General features: G+C 43.0%; 1 protein-coding gene across 2 annotated transcripts; it reads left to right on the top strand.

Annotated features, from left to right (window-relative positions):
* The first annotated feature begins 1,426 nt into the window (after nucleotides 1-1,426).
* Nucleotides 1,427-5,514, top strand: ING1 (inhibitor of growth family member 1). 2 transcript variants are annotated; one of them, XM_023752464.1, is made up of 3 exons: nucleotides 1,427-1,639; nucleotides 2,373-2,568; nucleotides 4,558-5,514. In XM_023752464.1, exons 2-3 carry the CDS (start codon nucleotides 2,427-2,429, stop codon nucleotides 5,259-5,261), a joined length of 846 nt encoding a protein of 281 aa, XP_023608232.1. In that variant the 5' UTR covers nucleotides 1,427-1,639; nucleotides 2,373-2,426; the 3' UTR covers nucleotides 5,262-5,514. The 2 variants fall into 2 exon arrangements, with proteins under 2 accessions (XP_023608232.1, XP_014309678.1); XM_014454192.2 differs by having other exon boundaries at nucleotides 1,428-1,639; nucleotides 2,354-2,568.
* The last annotated feature ends 17,183 nt before the right edge of the window (nucleotides 5,515-22,697 follow it).

Below are 22,697 nucleotides of genomic sequence, written 5' to 3'. Positions count from 1 at the left end.
GCGGGGGGGCGGCCCCCCCATCCCCCGGGGTCCCGGGCTTCCCGCGGGGGCCCGCGGGGTCGTTCCTGTTTCCCCTTCCCCGGGGAAGCCCTGGGGGCCCCTGGGGGGGCGGCTTCTGCCCCGGCCAGGGACCAAAAAGGTTCTGGAAGCGTCCTTTGATTTCTCCCAAGGGTCCTTTGTGCGCAAAAGCCGGGGACACGGGAGGGAGGAAAGGAGAAAATGAGAGGTTCTTCAAATGCCCCGGCTGCGCGAGCAAAAGCGCTTCTTTGTAGTGAAGTGACGAGGCGGGGTGCTGCGGGGAGGGGGCTCAGGGGCGCAGGCTACGGCGCAGGAGGAGGGATGTGCCGCGTTCGCTGGGGCCGAGGGGCGCAGGGATGGGGCTACGCGCAGGGCTGCTGGGAGGGCGCTGCGGACGAGGGGTCCCTGGCCCTGCTCGCCATCTCCGGAGCCACCTCCACCCAGTCCCGAATCTGTTATATAAAGTCTAGGGTCGGTACTATGCGCGGTGTGGCCCCGGTCGCCCCCACCCAGTCCCCCCCGACCCTCCCGCGGCGCTGGACACCGAGTGAGGGACGACACGGCCGGGTGTAGTTTGCGGAGGGCCAGGGCTTTCTTCCGTGCGTACCGAGGGGAAGGGAGGGGAGGATGAGGCAGGTCGACCATCTGTGCTGTGCTCGGGGGGCGTGCGCTTAGACCAGGGGCTTGGAGAGGAACCTGGCACGGGAGAGGACCTGTGGGTCGTCGTCTGCAGCCCCGGTCACCCAGAGTGCCAGGGAGAAGCGGAGGGCTCATATCCGCTGGGAATTGTTGGCTGTTGGGGAAACTTTCCTGCCAGGTCAGGCATGGCATGGGGGGCTCTGTTTGGAACGTAGGTCGTCACTCGGAGTTTACTCCTGTTTACAAGGCTGCGCAGCAGGGAAACGGAAGAGTGGGGGGAGGTGGGGAGCCTTCGGCAGCCGCGAAACGCACAGAAGTCTCCACTCCGCGAGGCGCCCCTGCGCGCTCTACCAGAAACTCGGTTTCGCAGCGACATTTATAAGAGGCCTATTAGCATATTGTGAACGTCCCGCTTCGACACTCTTTTGATTGGCTGTGGCGTCCTCATGGAATGTCCTTATCAGTCCGCTCCTGAGCCATTGGTCGTCGGGCCGGATGGGGGCGGGCCTTGCGCTGTGACTGGCACCGATCTGTGTTTCCGCGGCCTTCTTTTTTCTCTTTCGTGGAGGGACTGGGAGGAGGGAGGAGGTTGAATTGATTTGAATGTCTTCGGGTCGCCCGGCTTCCGGCCTTGGATTGGCTATCGATGCTGCGGGGTGGGCCGTGTTCCCCAGTTCTGTTCCGTGATTTGCTCCCCGTCTGGCCGCCGCCTGCGGCCCGATGACCCCCCATAGGCGGTGGTTCCCGGGGCGGGGTGCGTCGCCCGCTGGACGCCTCCCCATTGGCCTGGTGATGGCCCCGCCCTGACCCTTGGGGGGACCCGAGCCAGGCAACTTCCGGCCTCGGAGCAATGGCGGCGCCCCGGTGCCGGGGGCAAGGCTTGTCAGCTGTGTTCCTGGCTCCACCGAGGATGAAGCATATGCCTCCCACCCCGGCCCCAGGGACCCGCGGGACAGGCCAGCGGCCGAGGAACGGGGGAAACGTGAGTGACCCGGGAGCTGTCGGTGCCCAGGATGGCTCGGGTAGTGCAATGATTGGCGGCCTTTGCAGAATTCGTGGTCACTGGCACTGTCAATTAGCACTTTCCTAGATGACGGGGAAAAAAGCGTCTCCTAAAAATGCCCTAACATCCACGTCGTACCCCTTAAAGATACTTCCTTCTTTACTCCTATGAAGAAACCTGTCGCTGTTCAGTGAATACATGCTGCGGCCCTTATTTGGCTCCTGCGGAGAGAATGAATTCCACCCCACCCGGCACCTCTGAAGCCAGTGCTGTTGAGTGAGCTGTAAAGCCTAACCCGTCATGATAATAGTCATAACACATTGGGTTGGCACTTACTATAAATGCAGCATAGTCCTAAAAAATTAATAAAGACCTGTGTTGCAAGTCAAAGTTGCTTAACAGTCTTGCTTAGTGTGCATCAGTTGGAGATTAATTCATAAGGATGGATTATAATCTGCCAATTTTAAATGGTCTTTGAGGTTATTCTTGAATTATTGGATTCAAAATTATTTTTAAATTATTTTTTCAAGTGTTATTTTTTAAATCCCACCCAACCACCCACCACGGGAAGTCAGCTTCATAAAGAACTTAAGTGCAAACCTTATGTAAAAATTAAAATACATTTCTGATCATTGGAAAGGTCAGATTAAATTTTGCTGCATTCTTATTTAAACCTTAACATTTCTTTCGTAGTACCATTGCTTTCCCACAGTAATGTTGCTGTGGAGCATTTCTAGATGAGAGGGGTCAGCAGCCGTTTGCGCTGATGGGGCTGAAGAAACGGGTATCCTGGCCAGATGCCTCCCTGGTTAGCACTGGTGTTCCTCCTTACAGACATTTGTACTTGCACGGCTTTGTTAATAGAGTACTTTGCTTGGGGCATCCAAGAAATACATACCATTATGAAGGTAACAATTACTTATTGCTAATGTTGTGATGTTTGTTTCTTTCCTATAAGAGAGGCTTCACATGAATGTAAGCTTGCTTGTGATATAAAAGAAGCTGTATTTATTAAAATTTTAAATTAGCCATATGGTAGAATTGTCCTCTTTTCTATGAAATGTTAAAACTGTCTCTAGAAATTTGGCTACTCATTAAACCAAATGATAGTTTTGTAATGTGCAGTTTGTTTAAAAATAAATGGCAGAAACTCATTTTAAGATGAAATAGAACTTGGGTTAAGTGGGGGCATAGCTATTTATTTTCAGAATTAATTACTATAAGAGACTGTAAGGCTGTGGCACTCCTCCTTCCTGGTGAGAGATTGTCTACATCAGCGTTCTCGACCCCTTTGGGGGTCAAACGACCCTTTCACAAGGGTCACCTAAGACCATCGGAAAACATATATAATTACATACTGTTTTTGTGATTCATCATTATGCTTTAATTATGTTTAATTTGTAACAATAAAATTGGGGGTCACCACAACATGAGGAACTGTATTAAAGGTCGCGGCATTAGGAAGGTTGAGAACCACTGGTCTACATTGTTTTTCTAAAATATCTTCAGAGCTATTTTAGTTTAAGAATATAGCCTGGAAAATAATACTTACAGTTTAGCTAAACTTCAGTGTTTGCCTAAGTTCATATGTTTACCCTAATTTTAGATTTAGCCCTTATAACTATTTGGAAATTAAACCTGGGTGATAGCCACATTTTATACATTTTCTCCCCACATCTCCACACACACACTTCATAATGGAGAGTAGGATTACCTGGTTTTGAGAGCCTGAAAAAGGTTTTCAGGAGAAAAGTCTGATACTATCTAACTGTACTATTTGGGGAAATAACTGGAAATTTCTACCTGTGTATTAGGCTTTTCGCAAGAATGTTTATTTTCCTTATTTCAGTCAGATTTTTTAACAGCTTTTATTTCTTGAGAAATTGCCTAGTTACATTTTAAATTCACATATACTGTCTTCCTACCTGTCTGAGAAGATTTACATTTATTTTTAATTTATTTTAGTTATGTTTTACAATCTGTAGCTATAAATATATTATTATTTAAGCAGTAAATGCAAAAGCAAAATCAGCAAGGCCAGATTGTCAAACCTTTCTTGTTTTCAGTAATACATGCTAGGATGAAAATGATATGACTGATAAATTGAAGCTCTGGGTTATAAGTAACATTTATTTTTGTTATTTTATAAATCCTCACCTGAGGATATTTTTCTGTTGCTTTTTAGAAAGTGTGGAAGGGAGGGAGGGAGTAGAAGAGAGAGAGAGAAATATTGTTATGAGGAGACACATTGATTGGTTGCCTCTGGCCTGAGCCCCAACCTGGGCCAGGGATGGAACCTGAAACCCAGGTACATGCCCCTGACCAGGAATTGAACCCAAGACCTTTCAGTATTTTGGCCGACACTCTAAACTACTGAACACCAGCAAGGGCATAAGTAATATTATATACATGCTGTAATCTCATAGGGTATTGTGGACATTAGTACATAAAATAAAAGGAATAAAGGCCTTTAAATTATTAGAAGCTATTTGAATAAAAAAAATGGAAATATAGAACATAGTCACAAATTTTATTGAAAATAAAAATTTGGACCCCAGCGCTTCATCTAAATGTGAACTTTCCCCCTAATTGCCCATCCCAGGAGTATTTGTTACTTACGCTTCTGCACACACACAGAGTCCCTTGGAGAACTTTGACTGGCACTATGCTAAATGAGAACTGTGTTGACATTTGCATTTAGTTCCAGGGATTTTTTTCAACAGGAAAAAGAAAAGATCTGCTGAGAGAGGGTATACAAGTTATAAGATTTTTCATACTAAGAAGCCTTGCATTGATTATGTCTGTGCTTTGCAATTACATTTTCATAGACTAGAGAATTAAATTAAAAGTTTGATAATGTTATAGTGTGGGTGTAATGCTTACTTTTTCCTTTGCAGAAATCCTGAAGGAGCTAGATGAGTATTACGAGAAGTTTAAGCGGGAGACGGACAGCAACCAGAAGAGGAGAGCGTTGCACTGCATTCAGAGAGCCCTGATCCGCAGCCAGGAGCTGGGCGACGAGAAGATCCAGATTGTGAGTCAGATGGTGGAGCTGGTGGAGAACAGGACCAGGCAGGTGGACAGTCACGTGGAACTCTTTGAGGCACACCAAGAGGTCAATGACACCACTGGCCACAGTGGCAAAGCCGGCCAGGATAAGTCCAAGAACGAGACAATCACACAGGCAGAAAAGCCCAATAACAAGAGGTCTCGGAGACAGCGCAACAATGAAAATCGGGAGAATGCAGCCAATAATCACGACCATGATGACATCACCTCAGGAACGCCTAAGGAGAAGAAAGCAAAGGCCTCCAAGAAGAAGAAACGCTCCAAGGCCAAAGCAGAGAGGGAAGCATCCCCTGCAGACCTTCCCATCGACCCGAACGAGCCCACGTACTGTCTGTGCAATCAGGTCTCCTATGGAGAAATGATCGGCTGTGACAATGACGAGTGCCCCATCGAGTGGTTCCACTTCTCCTGTGTAGGACTGAATCATAAACCAAAGGGCAAGTGGTACTGTCCCAAGTGTCGAGGGGAGAACGAGAAAACCATGGACAAAGCCCTGGAGAAATCCAAAAAGGAGAGGGCTTATAACAGGTAGTTGGTGGACCTTGCTGAGCAGGGAGGAGAACTAAGCCAGTGTATTTATTACATTGCCACCTTTGGTGAGGCGCAAAGACTGTACAATGTATATTTTTAAAGAATGTTAGAAAAGGAGCCATTCCTTTTGTAGGGATGGCAGTGATTCTCTGCCTTTTGTTTTCGTTGGTACACGTGTAACGAAAGTGGTCTGTGGATCAACATTTTAGAAACTTACAAATATAGGTTTGAATTAAACACTCAAGTGAGTCTCAGACTGTTGTTTCTTTTTTTTGGCTGGGAAGTTGATTTGGAAGCAACCTAACACATTAAATGTAAAAAGAAAAGATTCATTTAGCTACTGTTTTATTTTAACAAGAATAATGTTACTTCGTGAACAAATTTTTAAAAAGTTAGCCAAGTTGCTAAATCTTCTTCCTATCATAATATATAACCATATAACAATTCAATAAAAAGGTTTCAAGTTTAAAGATTATTTTATGAAAAGGTAAATTGTCATTTTACATGACAAACATTTTGTATTCTGTCATGTTTCCCCAAATGGCCAGATTTAAATGATTGGGTACATTTTTTATTAAGCCAAGTAGAAGTGATCTAGTCATGGAATTTCAAAATCATGCTTTTGCTATTACACATCCTAGTGTAGCGTATTTAATTTATATAGGGTATATAAATCTACATTTCCAAGTGAACTTGCACTTGCTGTATTATAATCAGAAGTGCAGCCAGATGCCATTGTGAAATGAAGGTGTGTTCCCTGCTATGTGCATGAGAGCTGTATAGAAGTGACTTCAAGAAATAAATGAAATTTAGCTAGTTCCTCTAGCAGTATATTTAATTTTGACATAAGTGATTTTTAAATTTTTATCTTAAAAATTGGTACACCAGCAGTTTAGACAAAGCCTTAAGCAAAATTTTGTATTATTGTTCTCACTTATTAATGAAGTAGAAGTTACATAATTGCTGGCAAATAAATGTCAAAAGAGTATATATCAAGACCAGGAGTTGGAAAAGTATTGCCCACAGGCCAAATCCAGCCCTCCACCCGTTTTTGTATGTCTGTGAGCCAAGAATGATCTTTACATTGTTAAATGGTTAAAAAAAAAAAATCAAAAGAATTCTATTTTGTGACACATGAAAATTATATGAAATTCAAATTTTAGTGTCCATAAATAAAGTTTTATTGGCACACAGCCATGCTCATTCACTTACACATTGTCTGTGGCTGTTTTTGTACAATGGCAGAGTTGAGTGGCTGTGACAGAAAGATCATATGACCACAAAGCTGAAATTACTTTTATTTTCTGGCCCTGAGTTTGCTGACTTGGTTTAGACTAACTTTTTGCATGATCATCTGTGTCCTTATCTGCCTGTATATTGAAAGGGTCAATGGGATTTCCATTTCTAAGTGAGACATGAGTCACTTTAACCATATATTGCAGAGAATTAGTATCTCTCCATAATTGTTCTACATCCTCTATGAAGCTGCCACAAGGAAGCTTTGAGTAACCACTGCAGCATCTAAGAATATATGTGGCATTTATTGTAAGTAAAACAAGTTGTTTTTTTATTATTTGATAAACTATTGAGAACTTTGTGTCAAACTTAAAGTGTTCTTACAGTGAATTGCCATTATAAGGGGCTGTTTGTTAGAGCAATGCAGATTGTACATGATCATACATGAAAATGAACTTTTTGCATGTTAGTGCCTACAAATAGGCATTTACTTTCCAGCAAAACTCCAAAACATTTAAAAATTTTAAGTGCTAAAATTTGGTAAGATTTATTTAGACAAACAATAAACAAAAAATACACTATATAAAATAATTTTAAAATACTTAATAATAATTCAATGATAATAAAAGTAGTTTAAAAGAATCTTTGCTTACATAAAACTACTAATTTTTTATTTCTGTTTTAATTAACTAAAGCTAATAATGAAAATTAAGTTATGGGAGTGAAGATTGAATAGAACACAGTTGCTAATACCAGATTTCTTTATATTTATTTAGTTTTCGTGTGAACAGTTGTATTAGAGATAAGCACAGAGAGGCCAAACCTTGCTGTATTTGAATGCATCTTTGTCCCTTAGGGGTTTGATCTTCAATACTTTCGCCTAACTATTGACCCATGGTTTTTCACTTTCAAAAGACCTATTTCACGTAGCATGGTTCTGAGAAATAAATGAGGGTAAGTGAATGACACTTGGATGATGTTAATCAAATGCTGGATATTTTTTTCTGCCTTTAATGATGTTTCAATAAGGACAAATGGAGAGGCATTTTTTTTCTTTGAAAAATATGGAACATTATAGAGGCAGGTGTTGGATTTGGCAGTCTTAAATCACTTTTCATTCCCTTGGAAGGAAAAGTTTAAAAATCACAGAAATAGGGGAAGAAAGGGGACATATGTAATACTTTCAACAATAATTACTTTTTAAAAAACCACAGGTAAGTACTTAGTACATCAAGATTTAGACTTTGATTTTTAAATTTATTGATTGATTTTAGAAAGAGAGAGAGAAAGATAAACATTGATTTGTTGCTCCAATCATTTAAGCATTAATTGGTTGATTTGTGTGTGTGCCCTGACGAGATCAAACCCCACAACCTTGGATTATCAGGACTACACTCTAACCAATTGAGCTACCTAGCCAGGGCAAGATTTAGGCTTTAGATATTGATTAAATACAATAAATAGAAAGATCCAGGTAACTCTGGGGCAGTGCTAAAAATGGGATTGAATTTTTCTTGAAAATAGATTAGTGAAAAGCTATTGTAGAACACTTGCTTATTTTTTATTAAAACTTTTTAATTGAAGTGTAATTGACAGCATTATTTCCAGGTGTACAACATGATGATTTGATACTGTATGTGTTTTGAAATGATCACAAGTCTAGTTAACATTTGTCATTATATATAGTTAACAATTTTTTTAAAAAAAATACTTTTTTATTGATTTCAGAGAGGAAGGGAGAGAATTATCAATCAGCTGCCTCCTGCATGCCCCCTACTTGGAATTGAACCATGATCTCCTGGTTCATAGGTTGGCATTCAATCACTGAGCCACACTGGCTGAGCAACAAAATTTTTTTTAAATCTTGTGATAAGGACTTTAAAAATTTGCTCTCATACACTTTCAAATATGCAACACAGCATTATTAACTGTAGCCACCATGCTGTACATTACATCTCCATGACTTATTTTATAACTGGAAGTATGTACTTACCTTGTGACCTTCACCCATTTTGCCCACTCCCACCCCTGCCTTTGGCAACCACCAGTTTCTTATATTAACTAGAGACCCGGTACATGGATTCGTGCACTGGTGGGGTCCCACAGCCTGGCCTGTGTCCTCTTACAATCCGGGACCCCTCGGGATCTCAGAGAGCCAGTTTCAGCCTAATACCCGCAGGCCAGGCTGAGGGACTCCACCAGTGCACAAATCCATGCACCAGGCCTCTAATATGCATATAAGCTCTTCAGTTATTCTCTTTTCACCCTCACCACTCCCCCTCCCCATCAGTCTGTTCCATGTTTCCATGCCTGTGGTTTCTGCTCTTGGCGTTGAGCGTCTGCCCCCTGGTGGTCAGTGCACGACATAGCTACCTGCCAGTTGGCCAGTCACTTAGGCTTTTTATATGTATAGATAACCAAATTATTACAGTTCAGATAGGTTCTGAAATGTTTCCGTTAGAATGGAATACTTCATTTAAAACTGAACTAAGGAAATTTGGTTCATTCATTTAACTAGTATGCATTGAGTAGTCATGGCTGGCCTTCCTGGGGCAGGGGGCACAGAGAGGGCTGTATTCCAGGTCCTGAGAAAGAATACTGACTACAATGACAGGACCCATGGCCACCCACAGAGATATATCTTCCAGTGACTCAGGTGTTGTGTTGGTACCCTCTACTATCAGTGGTGTTGTGTTGGTACCCTCGACTATCAGTGGTTACAATTTCTGAAGTAATAAAGCATTTACCAAAGTAAAAGCCACTTTATTATTACTATATACTTATTTTAGAAAAACTGAGTACTTGAAATAACCTTTTGTGTCATTCATACAGTGTTCTGGGTAAAATGTATCAAGATATTAAACCCTTTCATTAGGCAAAATCATTAACTTTTTGTTTATGCACTTTTAAAGACTGCTTTTGCAGCTCTAGCTTTTCTAGAAGTAATTTATGAATCATAATCACTGGCATGTATAGAACAAGATTTTAGGAAAAGTTGTTTGTCTCCCTCTAGGTTTTAGCTTGTAATCCAGTCCTCTTTAATTTTTTTGTTGTTAATCCTGACAGGATTTTTTTCCATTGATTTTTAGAGAGAGTGGGAGGGAAGGAGGGAGGGAGGGACGGAAGATGGAGAGAAAGAGAGAAACATTGATGTGAAAGAAACACATCAATCGGTTGCTTCCTGCACACACCCTGACAGGCCAGGACCCGAACCTGTGACCCTTTGGTGCGTGGGCTGATGCTCACAGTGGTTCTCAACCTTCCTAATGCCGCGACCCTTTAACATAGTTCCTCATGTTGTGGTGACCCCCAACCATAAAATTATTTTCGTTGCTACTTCATAACTGTAATTTTGCTACTGTTATGAATTGTAATGTAAATATCTGATATGCTATATGTGTTTTCCGATGGTTGCGACCCACAGGTTGAGAACCGCTGCACTATGACATCCCAGCCAGGGCCATTCCTCTTTCATTTTGGGGTCCTGGTGGTTTTAGGCGGTTTGGGAGGTAGACTTTTGGGTTTGTTTAATCTGGAGAAATTGCTAGTTAATTACTGCTTGAGACACTTATGTTCTCATCACCCTCTCAGGCTACATGTATGGAGGGCTCAGAAAGATAACTGGGAAAGAGGTGAATCAAGATAGTCTCTTGAGGTTTTTATGAGGGTCTTTGTTTTAAATATTTTAACTATTCGGTTGCTTTCCTCACAAACCAGCGTGCTGTGTCCCCTCCCCCCCAAAAAGGATGACAACAAATACATAGTTTTAACTGGAATAAAGAAGAAGATTAGGTCACTTCCCTTGCCTCCGAACTTTGTATTTTTTAAAATATGTTTTTATTGATTTCAAAGAGAGGATGGGAGAGGGAGAGCTAGAAACATCAATGCACCCTGACCAGTAATCTAACTGGGACATCCCTTCTCCCCTCTTGTTCATGGGTTGATGCTCCACCATTGAGCCACACCAGCCAGGCAGAACTTTGTATTACCTGATTTTGTTCATAAAGATGGGGTTGATACTTTCTCGTTTAAAATCCCTACTTTAAAAAGAAGTCACAGCAAACAGTAACAGTTTAAATCTTGATTTGGACCATTCAATGCTTTGTTAAACCAGAGTTTTCCTATTAAAATGCTTTTGTTTAGGCAACTCCTCTTGAAGTTTCTCAGCATCACTGACATAGAAATAACAGCCACCATGAATTGTCTGCTGGGTGCTAGTACTGTGCTAGGTTCTTTGTAGACTTTATGTAAACTCTTTAAAACAACCCCGCCATGAAGATGTTAGTGTTTCTGGTGAGGATGCTAAAGACCCAGGTGAGGGGGCCTGATTCACACCAGGTCACCCATCCCATACTTGGCTGCAAACTGTTCTCTTACCACCATCATACACCAAAAGACCCGCCGAGTGGTCAGAACCTGGCACTGTTACCCTCTATTAATTGATGCCAGGAGCAAGCTAAATGTTTACAGCGATCTTGTCTCTGTCCTCACTGCCCTGTGTGGTAGGGAATTACTCTCAATTTATGACAAAAACTGAAGATAAACTTGTAGAGCAGTGCTGGAACAGGAGCCCAGGGCAGTCAGCCTCAGGTCTTCGTCATTGCTGGACTTTTTACTTGACCGAAAGACCTGTGCTCCCCAGCACAGCATGTGCATCTGCCTTTCCTCCGGGGAACCCGTGCACTGTCATAGCAGGCTTCTTGTCTTGCCCTGTAGCAACTTCTAGGATTGTATTTATACCAGAAGGTTTTAAGCAGTCTACCAGGAGCAGAGTGCTGTCCTAGAGTTACCATGAGATTTGAAGTCAGAAGGCTTGAATCGGGACTAGTTTACCCCAGTCTAACCGTGGGGAAGTCACGCCTCAGCCTGTGTCCTCAGGCCAAATAAGGCCAGTGATAATGAGTATTTCACAGGAGAACCAACCTAGCTAATGTGTGACAGTACTGTATTAATGTTAAACACCACGCAAATAATGATTTGAGTAATATTTTTGGTCAATTGATTATTCTAGTTAGCAGGTATCTTCTGCAAAATGAAATTGAGGTTCCTTAGTCAAGTCTGGCCTTAGAAGAAAGTGGTCACTTCCTCTTTCATCCTGCCTAAGGAGTAAGCCTGCAGCTGCTTTTCTGTAAATGATTCTATTTCTCTTTGTAGAACACAGAAGTAAAGAAGTAGAGCTTTTATTTGCAGCAGGAAAGTATTACACTTCTTTTTTTTTTCTAGAAATGCAATGTTTTTAAATGGTTAATACTTGAGAATTTGGTTAGATTTTGGTCATCCAATAATTCAATATATTCTGTTAAAAAATTTTATAAAAGCAATTGTAAATAATTGTTCATAGGGTTTATTAACCATTCATTTACAATGATGCTTAGGAATTGTTTGCTGTCTCTCAAGTTTGTTTACTTTGCATGAGAAATTGCTTGATAAATATTTGTTTCCTCTATCATTATATCTAAGCATCAATTTTTTGTTGTTAATCCTCACCCAAGGATATATTTTCCCTTGATGTTTTTAGAGAGAGTGGAAGGGAGAGAACGGGGGAGGGGGGGGAGAGGAAGAAAGAGAGAAACTTCAATGTGAGAAAGACACATCCATTGGTTGCCTCCTGCATGGCCAGGCATCGAACCTGCAACCTAAGTACATGCTGTGGACTGGATTTGAACCTGCAACCCTTCGGTGCACGGGCCGACATCTAAGCATCAATTCTGGTTGCAAGTAACAGTAATTAACTAATTATGCCTTAAGTACAGATGGAAAAGATGAAAGTCCAGAACCAGAGCAGCTACGAGGACAGGCAGCATGGCTTTCTCTCTGTAGCACAGATGTGACTTGAGAAATACTTTGGCCCAGGGAGAAACAGACCCACTTGGCATCAACTGTGGCCAAGAGGGCAGATAGCATGCTAAACACTGAGTTACTGCAAGTCTGCTTTGGACAGTCAGGTGCTATGTTTGGAGTAAGTCTTTCTGTTTTTAAAATCCTTGCCCTGGTAGATGCCATGTTTAAAATGGATAGTTATACTGCCACCATGGCAACCAGATTAGATCTGGCCTCATTCTTTCCCCACCAGTTGGGATGTAAAGTGAGTAAAAAGTAGGTGGTGGTGACGATTTTAATTATCCCATGGTCAGTATACATGATTTAAAATTTTTTTTTATTCTTTGCATCATTGGTCTCCATAAACATGCAAAATTGAAAGTTGACTAATAGTGAAATACATAAAGATCTACCCATAAAATGTCAGTTAATTGAAGGTACGAATACATAAGGATGAAAAAGGGGATTTCACTTTACAAATTTTGAAACCTTATTTCTGGACTGAAGCAGGTTAACAAAAATGAAAACTGGATTGAGCTGCCAGAGGAAAGGAGGAGAATAGAATGTACGAGGACAATCATGAAGCAGTTTGTGGGGTTTATTCATAGTACTCTATTTAAAAAAATGATCTGAAAGTTCAATGTAAAGTAAGTACAGTATTATCATTATTAAGTTCTGACAGGACATACTGGGGTGGTACAAATCTTAGATAAAGCTATAATCCTGCCACTGAGCTTGCAGAGCAAACTAATTTTTGAAAAATATATGATAACTAAATACACCATAGGAGATCATACCAGAAAAAAAGTCAAAGTGGCAGGTTCACTATAATTACATGGATGAATTTACTAATTTTACTTCCTGTTGATCCTATAACATTACTTTGCAGTATCACTTATGACAATTTTATTCATATATAATTTTAGTATTTGGCATAGGAAAGAAGCTAATGAATGACATTTCTGGCGTCCCAATAAAGTCATAACATTGGAGCATGCATGGGATAAAAGACTATTCCATCTCCAAGAGCATATGTTCCCGTATCTGTGATGGGGCAACTTGGACTGTTGATAGTTGGCAGGGCCAGGCAAACATTCCTTGAGTGCAGAAAAAGCAGAAGGTCAATCCTAGAAATAAAGATGTGGACCATAAAATAAAAATGATATCATTGAAAGAACATACCAATCTGTGGAAGCCATGAAGAATTTCTGATCAATATGGTGCACTGAGATAGCCCCCAAACACTAAAAATGCTGGATGAAATATGAGGGAGGGAAAAAGTTTTAAATACATAGGAGCAAACACAAGAAAGGAAATTCCTCATGTGCTAACGCAAAGGAAATCAGAGTAAGAATAAAAAGCATCTGCTGACGAGATAGGCAGGTGATAGGTTGTCCAATCAAAACTCATTCCCCCTCCCCCGCTAGCCACAGTGTTGAGTATAAGAATGAGCAGGTACCCCAAGTCCATCACTGTGTATCTTGCCTGGAACTTTGTTTCTGGAGCCACCAGCATGATTACTTTTTCTCTTTCCATTGGAGCTGCCAACCAGTGATGATTTTGAGCTGGGGTTTATGGGGGTTGCCTTACCCACCACGTGGAGAAAGTCCTCCCTGGAAAATGGAGAGAAATAGAGCTACCTGATGGCATCTTTTGAATACCTGAAGCAACATGAACCCCTGGAACCATCCAGTTATGTGAGTCGATAAATTATTTTGTTCTTAAGCTAGTTCCACTTGGGTTTATACTGAACAAATCAACCACCACTTCCCAATCCTGCTAACTTCCCCCAAGATAACAGATATCAACAGTTGGTGAGTATAAGTAGCTTCAGATCTTTTTAAAAAAAAATAACATGCACTCCTCTCCGGTGGTTTCATACTCCTCCCATCACAGGCGGGGCCTGATTTCCCCTCCCCTGGCCTCTGTGAGCCTTCCTACCTATCCTCAGGAGGAGTGTGCAGCAGGCAGGACACCTGACTGACTGATCCCTCTTCTCCACAGAGGCTCACCCTTGGGACACAGCCACTTGTGAAGGCCAGACAGGTATTCCTGCTACGTCTTCAGCTGCGTCGGAATTTGGAGCCAGTGCCAGCCACCAGACACGGGAGTGAGTGAGCCTGCAGATGATTCCAGTCAGCTGGTTGCCAAGTGAGTACAGGCAGCTGCACCATCCAGCCTACACAAGTCACGGATTCCTAGCAAGTTGATGTTGGGGTGGCTTGCTATATAGCAATAGATAACCAGAATAATACCTATGCCAAGACACACTTTTGCTTTGCTTTTCATACCCTATGTATCAATCTTCAACTAGCTAAAGTGTGTCTTTGCCCTGGAGATCTTTCCATGTCACTACATTAAGATTAATTAACATTTAATTAACTACTGCAAATAATTTTTTCCTAAACACTTTTTTCCTAAGCGTTTATTTAAACACTCCTCTAATTGAAGTATATCTATATACTTGCTATTTGAATCTTCTCATGCAGGTATATGGTGTATGTATTTCCATTTACTCATGGTATTGATTATATCTTTTAGTGAAATTTTATAGATTTCTTCATATTTCTTATTGATACTTTATATTTTAGTTGCCACCATACAGGGACCAATTTTCTCATGATTTTGCTTTATTGGCTATTATTGGCATGTAAAAAAGCAGCTAATTGTTGTATGTCAATTCTTTTTTATATTAAGTTTATGTTTTTTGTAATATATTTTTATTTATTTCAGAGAGGAAGGGAGAGAGAGAGAGAGAGAGAGAGAGAGAGAGAGAGAGAGAGAATCATTGATCGCTGGAGGTGGAGCCCACAACCCAGGCATGTGTCCTGACCAGGAATGTGTCCTGACCAGGAATCAAACCCTGTGACCTTCTGGTTTATAGGTCAATGCTCAACCACCGTGTCAATTCTTGATCTGGCCATCTTGCTTGCTGAAATTTCTCATTAATTTTAGAAGTTTGTCAGTTGACTTGGCAATTTACTAGGTATAGGATCATCACTACAGAAGAACCAGTGCCTAGTGCATTTCCAAGGCTGATGGTGGGCATTCCCACCTAGAACCCATCTCTCTCTACCTTTCTTCATCAGAGTCTTGTTCTGATTCTAATGGAAATGCTTTGAATAGTTCACATTATTCTAATGTTGACAGAGATTTCTAGTAAATCCTGTTTGTCAGGTACAGAAAGTTCTTCCTGTGGTTTCTGGTATTTCCAGAAATTGTTGAATTTTATCAGTTACCTGTTTTTGAGTGAGGGTGAGGGTGGGGGTGGGAGCAGCGACAGACATGTACATCTTTTTTTTTTTTAACATTTAGTAAATCTTCTAATTTTGAAAAATCTTGGCATTGCTGGAATAAGCTCTTCCTAGACATGCTATTCTTTTAATGCATTTCTGTATTCGATTTGATAATATTTTCGTATTTTTATGTCTGTGAGATAGGCTTTTTATTTAAACATAGTTATTTATGATGTTTGTGTGATTGTTTTGATATCTGAAGTCTTCGAGGATTTTATTTTGCTCAGTTGTAGCACCTTGTTTCTTTTGTTTGTGTGGTTGTTTGTTTACTTCTTTTTATTGTGAAACAACTCATCTCTTTGGAATTTCACCTGCAGGCATTCTTGCGGCCTCCATTAAAGATGAGTGAGTTCCTCCATTAGAGAACTTTCTTTTTCTTTTGCAAACTTACTAGCAATCTGGAAACCAAGTTAAATGAAAATCCCAGCTGGGGGCGGGGGGAGGGTGGGGGTGCGTCTCTTTCTTCCTTCCTTCCTTCTTTTCTTTTCTTTTCTTTTTTTAAATTGGGTTGTTGTGGGGGTTTTTTTAACCCTCACTTGAGGATATTTTTTCATTTATTTTTAGAGAGAGTGGAAGAGAGAAATATCAATGTCAGAGAAACATTGATTGGTTACCTCCTGCATGAGCCCTGAGCAGGGCCTGGGCCTGGGAGGAGCCTGCAACCGAGGTATGTGCCCTTGACCAGAACTGAACCCAGAACCCTTTGGTCCACAGGCCAACACTCTATCCCCTTGAGCCAAACAAGCTAGGGCAAAAGATTGTGTTTTTTATATATAACTAGAGGCCCAGTGCACAAAAATTTGTGCACTCAGGGGTAGGGGGTCCCTCAGCCCAGCCTGTGCCCTCTCGTAGTCTGGGACCTCTCGGGGGTGACCACTTGCTGGCTTAGGCCTGCTCCCCGGGGGATTGGGCCTAAGCTGGCAGTCAGAGATCCCTCTGGCAGCCCGGCAGCCCTCGGGGGATGTCCACTTGCCAACGGGGAGCAGACCTAAGCTGCAGTCAGACATCCTTAGCGCTGCTGAGGAGGCGGGAGAGGCTCCCACCACCACTGCTGTACTGGTAGCCATCAGCCTGGCTTGTGGCTGAGCAGAGCTACCCCCCGTGTGAGCGCACTGACCACCAGAGGGCAGCTCCTGCATTGAGCGTTGCCCCCTGGTGGTCAGTGTGTGTCATAGTGACCAGTCATTTCCAGTCTTTCTGCTGTCCTTCTGCTGTTAAGGGCCGGTTGGATATTACCCTTTTACTATATAGGATAAGAGCCTGGTGCACGGGTGGGGGCCCGGCTGGTTTGCCTGAAGGGTGATCCGGATCAGGGTGGGGGTCCCGCTTGGGTGCCTGGCCAGCCTGGATGACAGGCTGATGGCTGTTTGCAGCTGGTCACACCCCCTTCAGGGTGGGGGTCCCCACTGGGATGCCTGGCCAGTCTGGGTTAGGGGCTGAGGGCCGTTTTCAGGCTGGCGGGCGACTGAAGCTCCCAGCCTCTTTTTTTTTTTCTTTGTTTTTAATTCTGGGATTTATTTACCTTCTATAGCTGTCACTGGAGCTGAGAGCCGGTTCCAGCTCTGAGGCCTGGCTCCAGCTCTGAGGCAGTGGCTGGCTGAAAGCAGGTATCTGGGTTTGTTTAGCTTCTATAATTGAAACTCTGTTGCCATCACTGGCGCTCTAAGCTCTGAGCCTGCTGCCGGCTGAAAGCAGGTATCTGGGGTTTGTTTAGCTTCTCTAATTGCAACATTGTTGCTTCCGGAGCTCAGAGTTGGGCCGCGGCAGGCGGGGAACCTTGGCTTCCTCCATCACTGGAGCAAGCAAGCCTCCTGTTCGCTTCAGCTGCATGGCTGCCGGCCGCCATCTTTGTTGGCAGTTAATTTGCATATCTCGCTGATTAGCCAATGGGAAGCGTAGCGGAGGTATGGTTAATTACCATGTTTGTCTATTATTAGATAGGATATTCAGTTGGAAACAAGAGTCCTGTTTTTCTTATTTATTTATTTATTTATTTATTTATTTATCTCACCCGAGGATATTTTTCCATTGATTTTGAGAGAGAGTGGAAGGAAGGGGGACAGACGCCAAGAGAAAAACATGGATCCGCAGGCCAATGCTCTATCCACTGAGCCGAACCGGCTAGGGCCCAGATGGGAGTTTTCAAACCATCCAACAACTAGTATACACTCACACCACAAACACGAACACTGGCTTGTGTTTTCAAATTTCCCTCTTCAGACAGGACCAAGGGCCAGAAAGGCGACTTTCTTTGCTGTGCTGTTCTGCATGGCAACTTTATTTTTCATTCTAGCTTTATGAGAATGGACTATGCTGGACTTTCCAGCCTGGTTGGGCTCTGGGCCAGAACCTCCACGCCATGGTCCTCAGTCTTTGTGTGGCCTGAGAAAGGTCAGGAAGCTCTGCCCAGACTATGTCTCCTCCCCACCCACTCTTGAAGGTGCAGAGTGGGCCCCACACACCCCTAGAGGAAGGAGTCCAAGACTCCAGGTTTGGCCTCAGGGGAGAAAGACTTTGTTGGCACTAACAAGGATTTCTGCTTTCACTTAGGTTTTGGCTTCTGTGGATCTTTTTTTAAAAACCTCATGCCATCTCAGCAATGCATTTAAAAATATGTTTAACATATTAATTATTTTAATTTGAGGGTGGTTCAGAATACCTAGCCTGCCATATTGCTGGAAATAGAAGTCTTTGATCAACTCCATTCTGCCCATGGAGTTCCTAGACATCAGGAACCACACTTGATTTATTTTTCCATTCTGGGACCTGGCACACATTAGTGTATGCACAGGAAGTATTATTTGAATGAATGCCAAAAACAAACATTTCAAGTTCAAGTAATTGGTTTGAAATTCTATGTACAATCAAAGTGACTTCCTTTCTGAAAACTCTGAAGGCTATAACTAAGCATCACAATATGGATTAGAGAGTTCCTTGGGAAGCTGGTTATCCACATGAACTTTCTGCTGTCGTCCAATTAATTGGGAAGTTGACTGATTGTAGTGTGTGTGTGTGTGTGTGTGTGTGTGTGTGTGTGTGTGTTAATCCTCACCGAGGAGCCATTTTTTTTTTAGAGAGAGTGGATACGGAAGGAAGAAAGAGAGAGCGAGAGAGAGAGAGAGAGAGAGAAGAGGAGAGGAGAGGAGAGGAGAGGAGAGGAGAGGAGAGGAGAGGAGAGGAGAGGAGAGGAGAGGAGAGGAGAGGAGAAAGAAACATCGATGTGAGAGAGACACATCAGTTGGTTGCCTCCCACATGTACCCTGACCAGGGTCAGGTATTGAAACTGCAACCCAGGACGTGCCCTTGACCGGGAATCGAACCCAAGCTCCTTCGGTGCATGGGGCCCATGCTTCAACCACTGAGAACACTGGCCAGGGTGATTGATTGTACTTTAATTTGAATCACATGGATTCGATCCAATAGGACAGTTTATGTTGTAGGTGCATTGCACAATTCTAGGAATCAGATTGCAAAGATTTAGGAAAAATATTCTCAGCACAAAAATTTTGCAACTTCTGCTACTTCCCAATGATATTTCACATTCCCCCATTGGTATTGGCATTTGCCATGATTATTAGATTATCTCCTCTATCCACTTCTTCCTAATTCAGCATTTATCTCTTCAGTCAGCTTTTAGAGGGTATTATATGCACTGTGATAAGCACAGGTTCCAAAGAAGGCATATTCCTGCCTCAGTTTTCTCCCAGAGACCGATGTTGATCATTGTAACACAGTAAAAAATAACGATAGAAGCACATACGGTAGCACAGAGGAGAAAATGAACCACTGTGCTTTAGAGCAGCCTGGAAGGGTTCGCTGGCGAAGAGGCTACTGGGTTGAGGCTGGAATGGAGTAGTTTTTTTTTTTTTTACCAGATAAAGGGTGTGAGGCCATGGAGGCGAGTGTGGGTCCAGGGCGCAGGAAGCAATATCTGTCCCAGTCTCTCCATTCAGTGTCATAGGCTGCCCTCCCGTCATGGATAAGGCTTCTTATTGCTCATGGAGAGTCAGATTTGAATGCCCCCAACAAGGACTCTCAATTTTCCCTGACCATTCTCCAGGACTAAGTTCACTGAGCCTCCCAAGGTGACACTCAACCAGATGACCGTGCCTCCTGTCCTCACTCTTCCTCAAGAAGTTGGACATGTTTAAGTGCCACTGGCCTCAATGTCCTTTCCTCCTTTTCTTTTTAAATATTCCATAGGATTTTAAGTTGTTCCTTGTTATAGTTCTCTTCTTATGAGAACTAAGTTGAAATTTAACACTTTAAATAAATGCAAACTCAAAGTGCCATTTTTGGTTTCTATTTAGAAATGTGAGTGATAAAATTTAATACAAACCAAGAGACAACACAACCAAAATATCCAGGACACATTCCCTTTCCCTCATGAGCATGTGTCTTCTGTTTTCATGTATCCATCCTCTTTCTGCAACTTGCATTTGCTATTCTGAATTGAAATCCAGGCTGCATATATTTTTCATGAATTCCTTTAGTATTTCAGTAGACTCCAAAGTGCAGTGTGAGTCCCATGAGCTGCCCCAAATTATACACTAGGGTGCAGAAAGAAAATATTAGGCTACTTATCATTTAAAAAAATATATATATTTTTATTGATTTCAAAGAGGAAGGGAGAGGGGGGTAGAGAGATGGAAACATCAACGATGAGAGAGAATCATTGATTGGCTGCCTCCTGCACACCCCACACTGGGGATCAAGCCCATAACCCGAGCATGTGCCCTGACAGAAATTTGAACCGTGACCTCCTGGTTCATAGGTTAATGCTCAACTACTGAGCCACGCAAGTCAGGGCTACTTATCATTTATTTGTAATTTATTTTAAGGTGACTATTTTTTAATGTTTTAAAATATACATCCATTTCATGCATCCTAATATATAAAAAGCCAGGGGCCGTAATGACCAAAATGACCAGATAGATCAGTGGTCAGCAAACCGCAGCTCGTGAGCCACATGCGGCTCTTTGGACCCTTGAGTGTGGCTCTTCCACAAAATACCACGTGCAGGCGCGCACGTACAGTGCGATTGAAACTTCGTGGCCCATGCTCAGAAGTCGGTTTTCGGAAAGTAGATAGACGAAACAAATATACAAGACGAGTGTGGATGGGAGAGTTGGAAGGGGTCGACCTCAGCAAACGTACCTCAATCAGATTGAGGACGTTTTTAGCAAAGGCCAGCTTAGAAGTACCCTAATTAAGTTAATAACAATGTACCTACCTATATAGTTTAAGTTTAAAAAATTTGGCTCTCAAAAGAAATTTCAATCGTTGTACTGTTGATATTTGGCTCTGTTGACTAATGAGTTTGCTGACCACTGAGATAGATGACCGAACAGCAGGCTAGGGATCTGAGGGAGCGGGAAGAACAGTCACCATGAGGGTACCCCTGCCTGGATCGGGGGCATGGCTGGCCTTCAAACTGCAGGTGTCCCCTAGCCCAGGCTGGTCAGTGCCCCAGAGGGGACTCCTGCCACAATCGGGGTTGTGGCCAGCCTTCAAACTGCTGGCGGCCCCTAGCCCTGGGAGGCCTCCTAGCTGAGGACGCCCGAGTCTGTTCTGGACCTAGGGCAGTGCTCTCCCCGCGAGTGACTCGGAAGCCGCCAGTGTCTAACTGCCAGTCTCCGGGAGGTGGGAGTGCGTCCACTGTCCACCAAAAAGTAGGACCATCGAACTGTTCACAGTCTCAGTGAAGGCACAGGTCTGTGGCTGACGGGGTGGAGGCCAGACCAAAACAAAACAGCAGAAACCCCCTGCCCACCTCAGTGGGTGCAGCTGCAGTCCACGTGGGCCTGGGCAGTGTAGAAAGTGCTACCTTCTCCCAGGTCTTGTGCTGGCACTGCTGCCTGGCTCACCCTCCAGCCCCCCTGAGTCCTGACAGCGAAGTGTGTAGGACATCCTGCAGGAGCTGTGCCGTTCTGGGTGCTTTTTCCCAAAGACACCCTTTGGGATGAATTCAGAGCCACATCTCATTTCCCATGAGACTGGAAGAACCATATAAAAGGAATTCGACAAAAGCTTTCCACATCTCTGTTTATTCTTTTGAATCCATAAAACGACCTTAGAAAAAGCATTTGGGCCACCTATGAGAGAATGCACTTTCTGGCCAGAGCATGCAGGATTCTTTTGCCCAACAGGTTAGAGGAAGCAGAGAGCTGGCACAGTGGAAATGGCCCTGGTGCCCTATGAGGAGACCGCAGGAATGGGGTTGCAGAAATTTCTCCTTTGCAAACCACACCATCCAGATCCATCAGGACTGGAGGCAACTGGGAGTCGCAGCCATGGTTTGGGATGCAGTAAGCAAATCCTGGGGCGGGCGGGGGGGGCGGGGGGCGGTCTGAAAACATCTACAATTGATTATAAGACTGGTCTTTATTTAAAAAGAAATAAAAGGCCCTAACCGGTTTTGCTCAGTGGATAGAGCGTCGGCTTGCGGACTTAAAGGTCCCAGGTTTGATTCTGGTCAAGGGCACGTACCTTGGTTGCGGGCACATCCCCGTTAGGGGGTGTGCAGGAGGCAGCTGATCGATGTTTCTCTCTCATCGATGTTTCTAAGTCTCTATCCCTCTCCCTTCCTCTCTGTAAAAAATCAATAAAATATATTTAAAAAAAATAAAAAGAAATAAAAGAACAGCTTTGTTGAGATATAATTCATATACTGTACATATCACCTAAAGTGTACAATGAACTGGTTTTTTAAAGTAAATTCAGAGTGGTACAACCATCACCATGCTCAATTTTTAAATATTTTCACGACTCCATCCCCTCCAAAAAAAACTTCTACCCACTAGAATCACTTTCCTGATCATCTTCCCCAAAATAGATTGCATTTTAAGGGTGGGTAAAGGAAAATTGAGGGAAGTTAAAATACTGCACAAAGGATATTGTAAAATGACAAAGCCCAAAGTGAAGATCATGTTTTTTCTTTTTTAAATATTTTTTTTATTGATTTCAGAAAGGGAGAGGGAGAGAGAGATAGAAACATCAATGATAAGAATCACTGATCAGCTGCCTCGCGCAGACCCCCTACTGGGGACCGAGCCCACAACCCAGGCATGTGCCCCTGACCAGAA

Source organism: Myotis lucifugus, unplaced genomic scaffold (genome assembly GCF_000147115.1).
Source record: "Myotis lucifugus unplaced genomic scaffold, Myoluc2.0 scaffold_33, whole genome shotgun sequence".
NCBI lineage: Eukaryota > Metazoa > Chordata > Mammalia > Chiroptera > Vespertilionidae > Myotis > Myotis lucifugus.
This window is presented reverse-complemented; position numbering and strand designations above follow the sequence as displayed.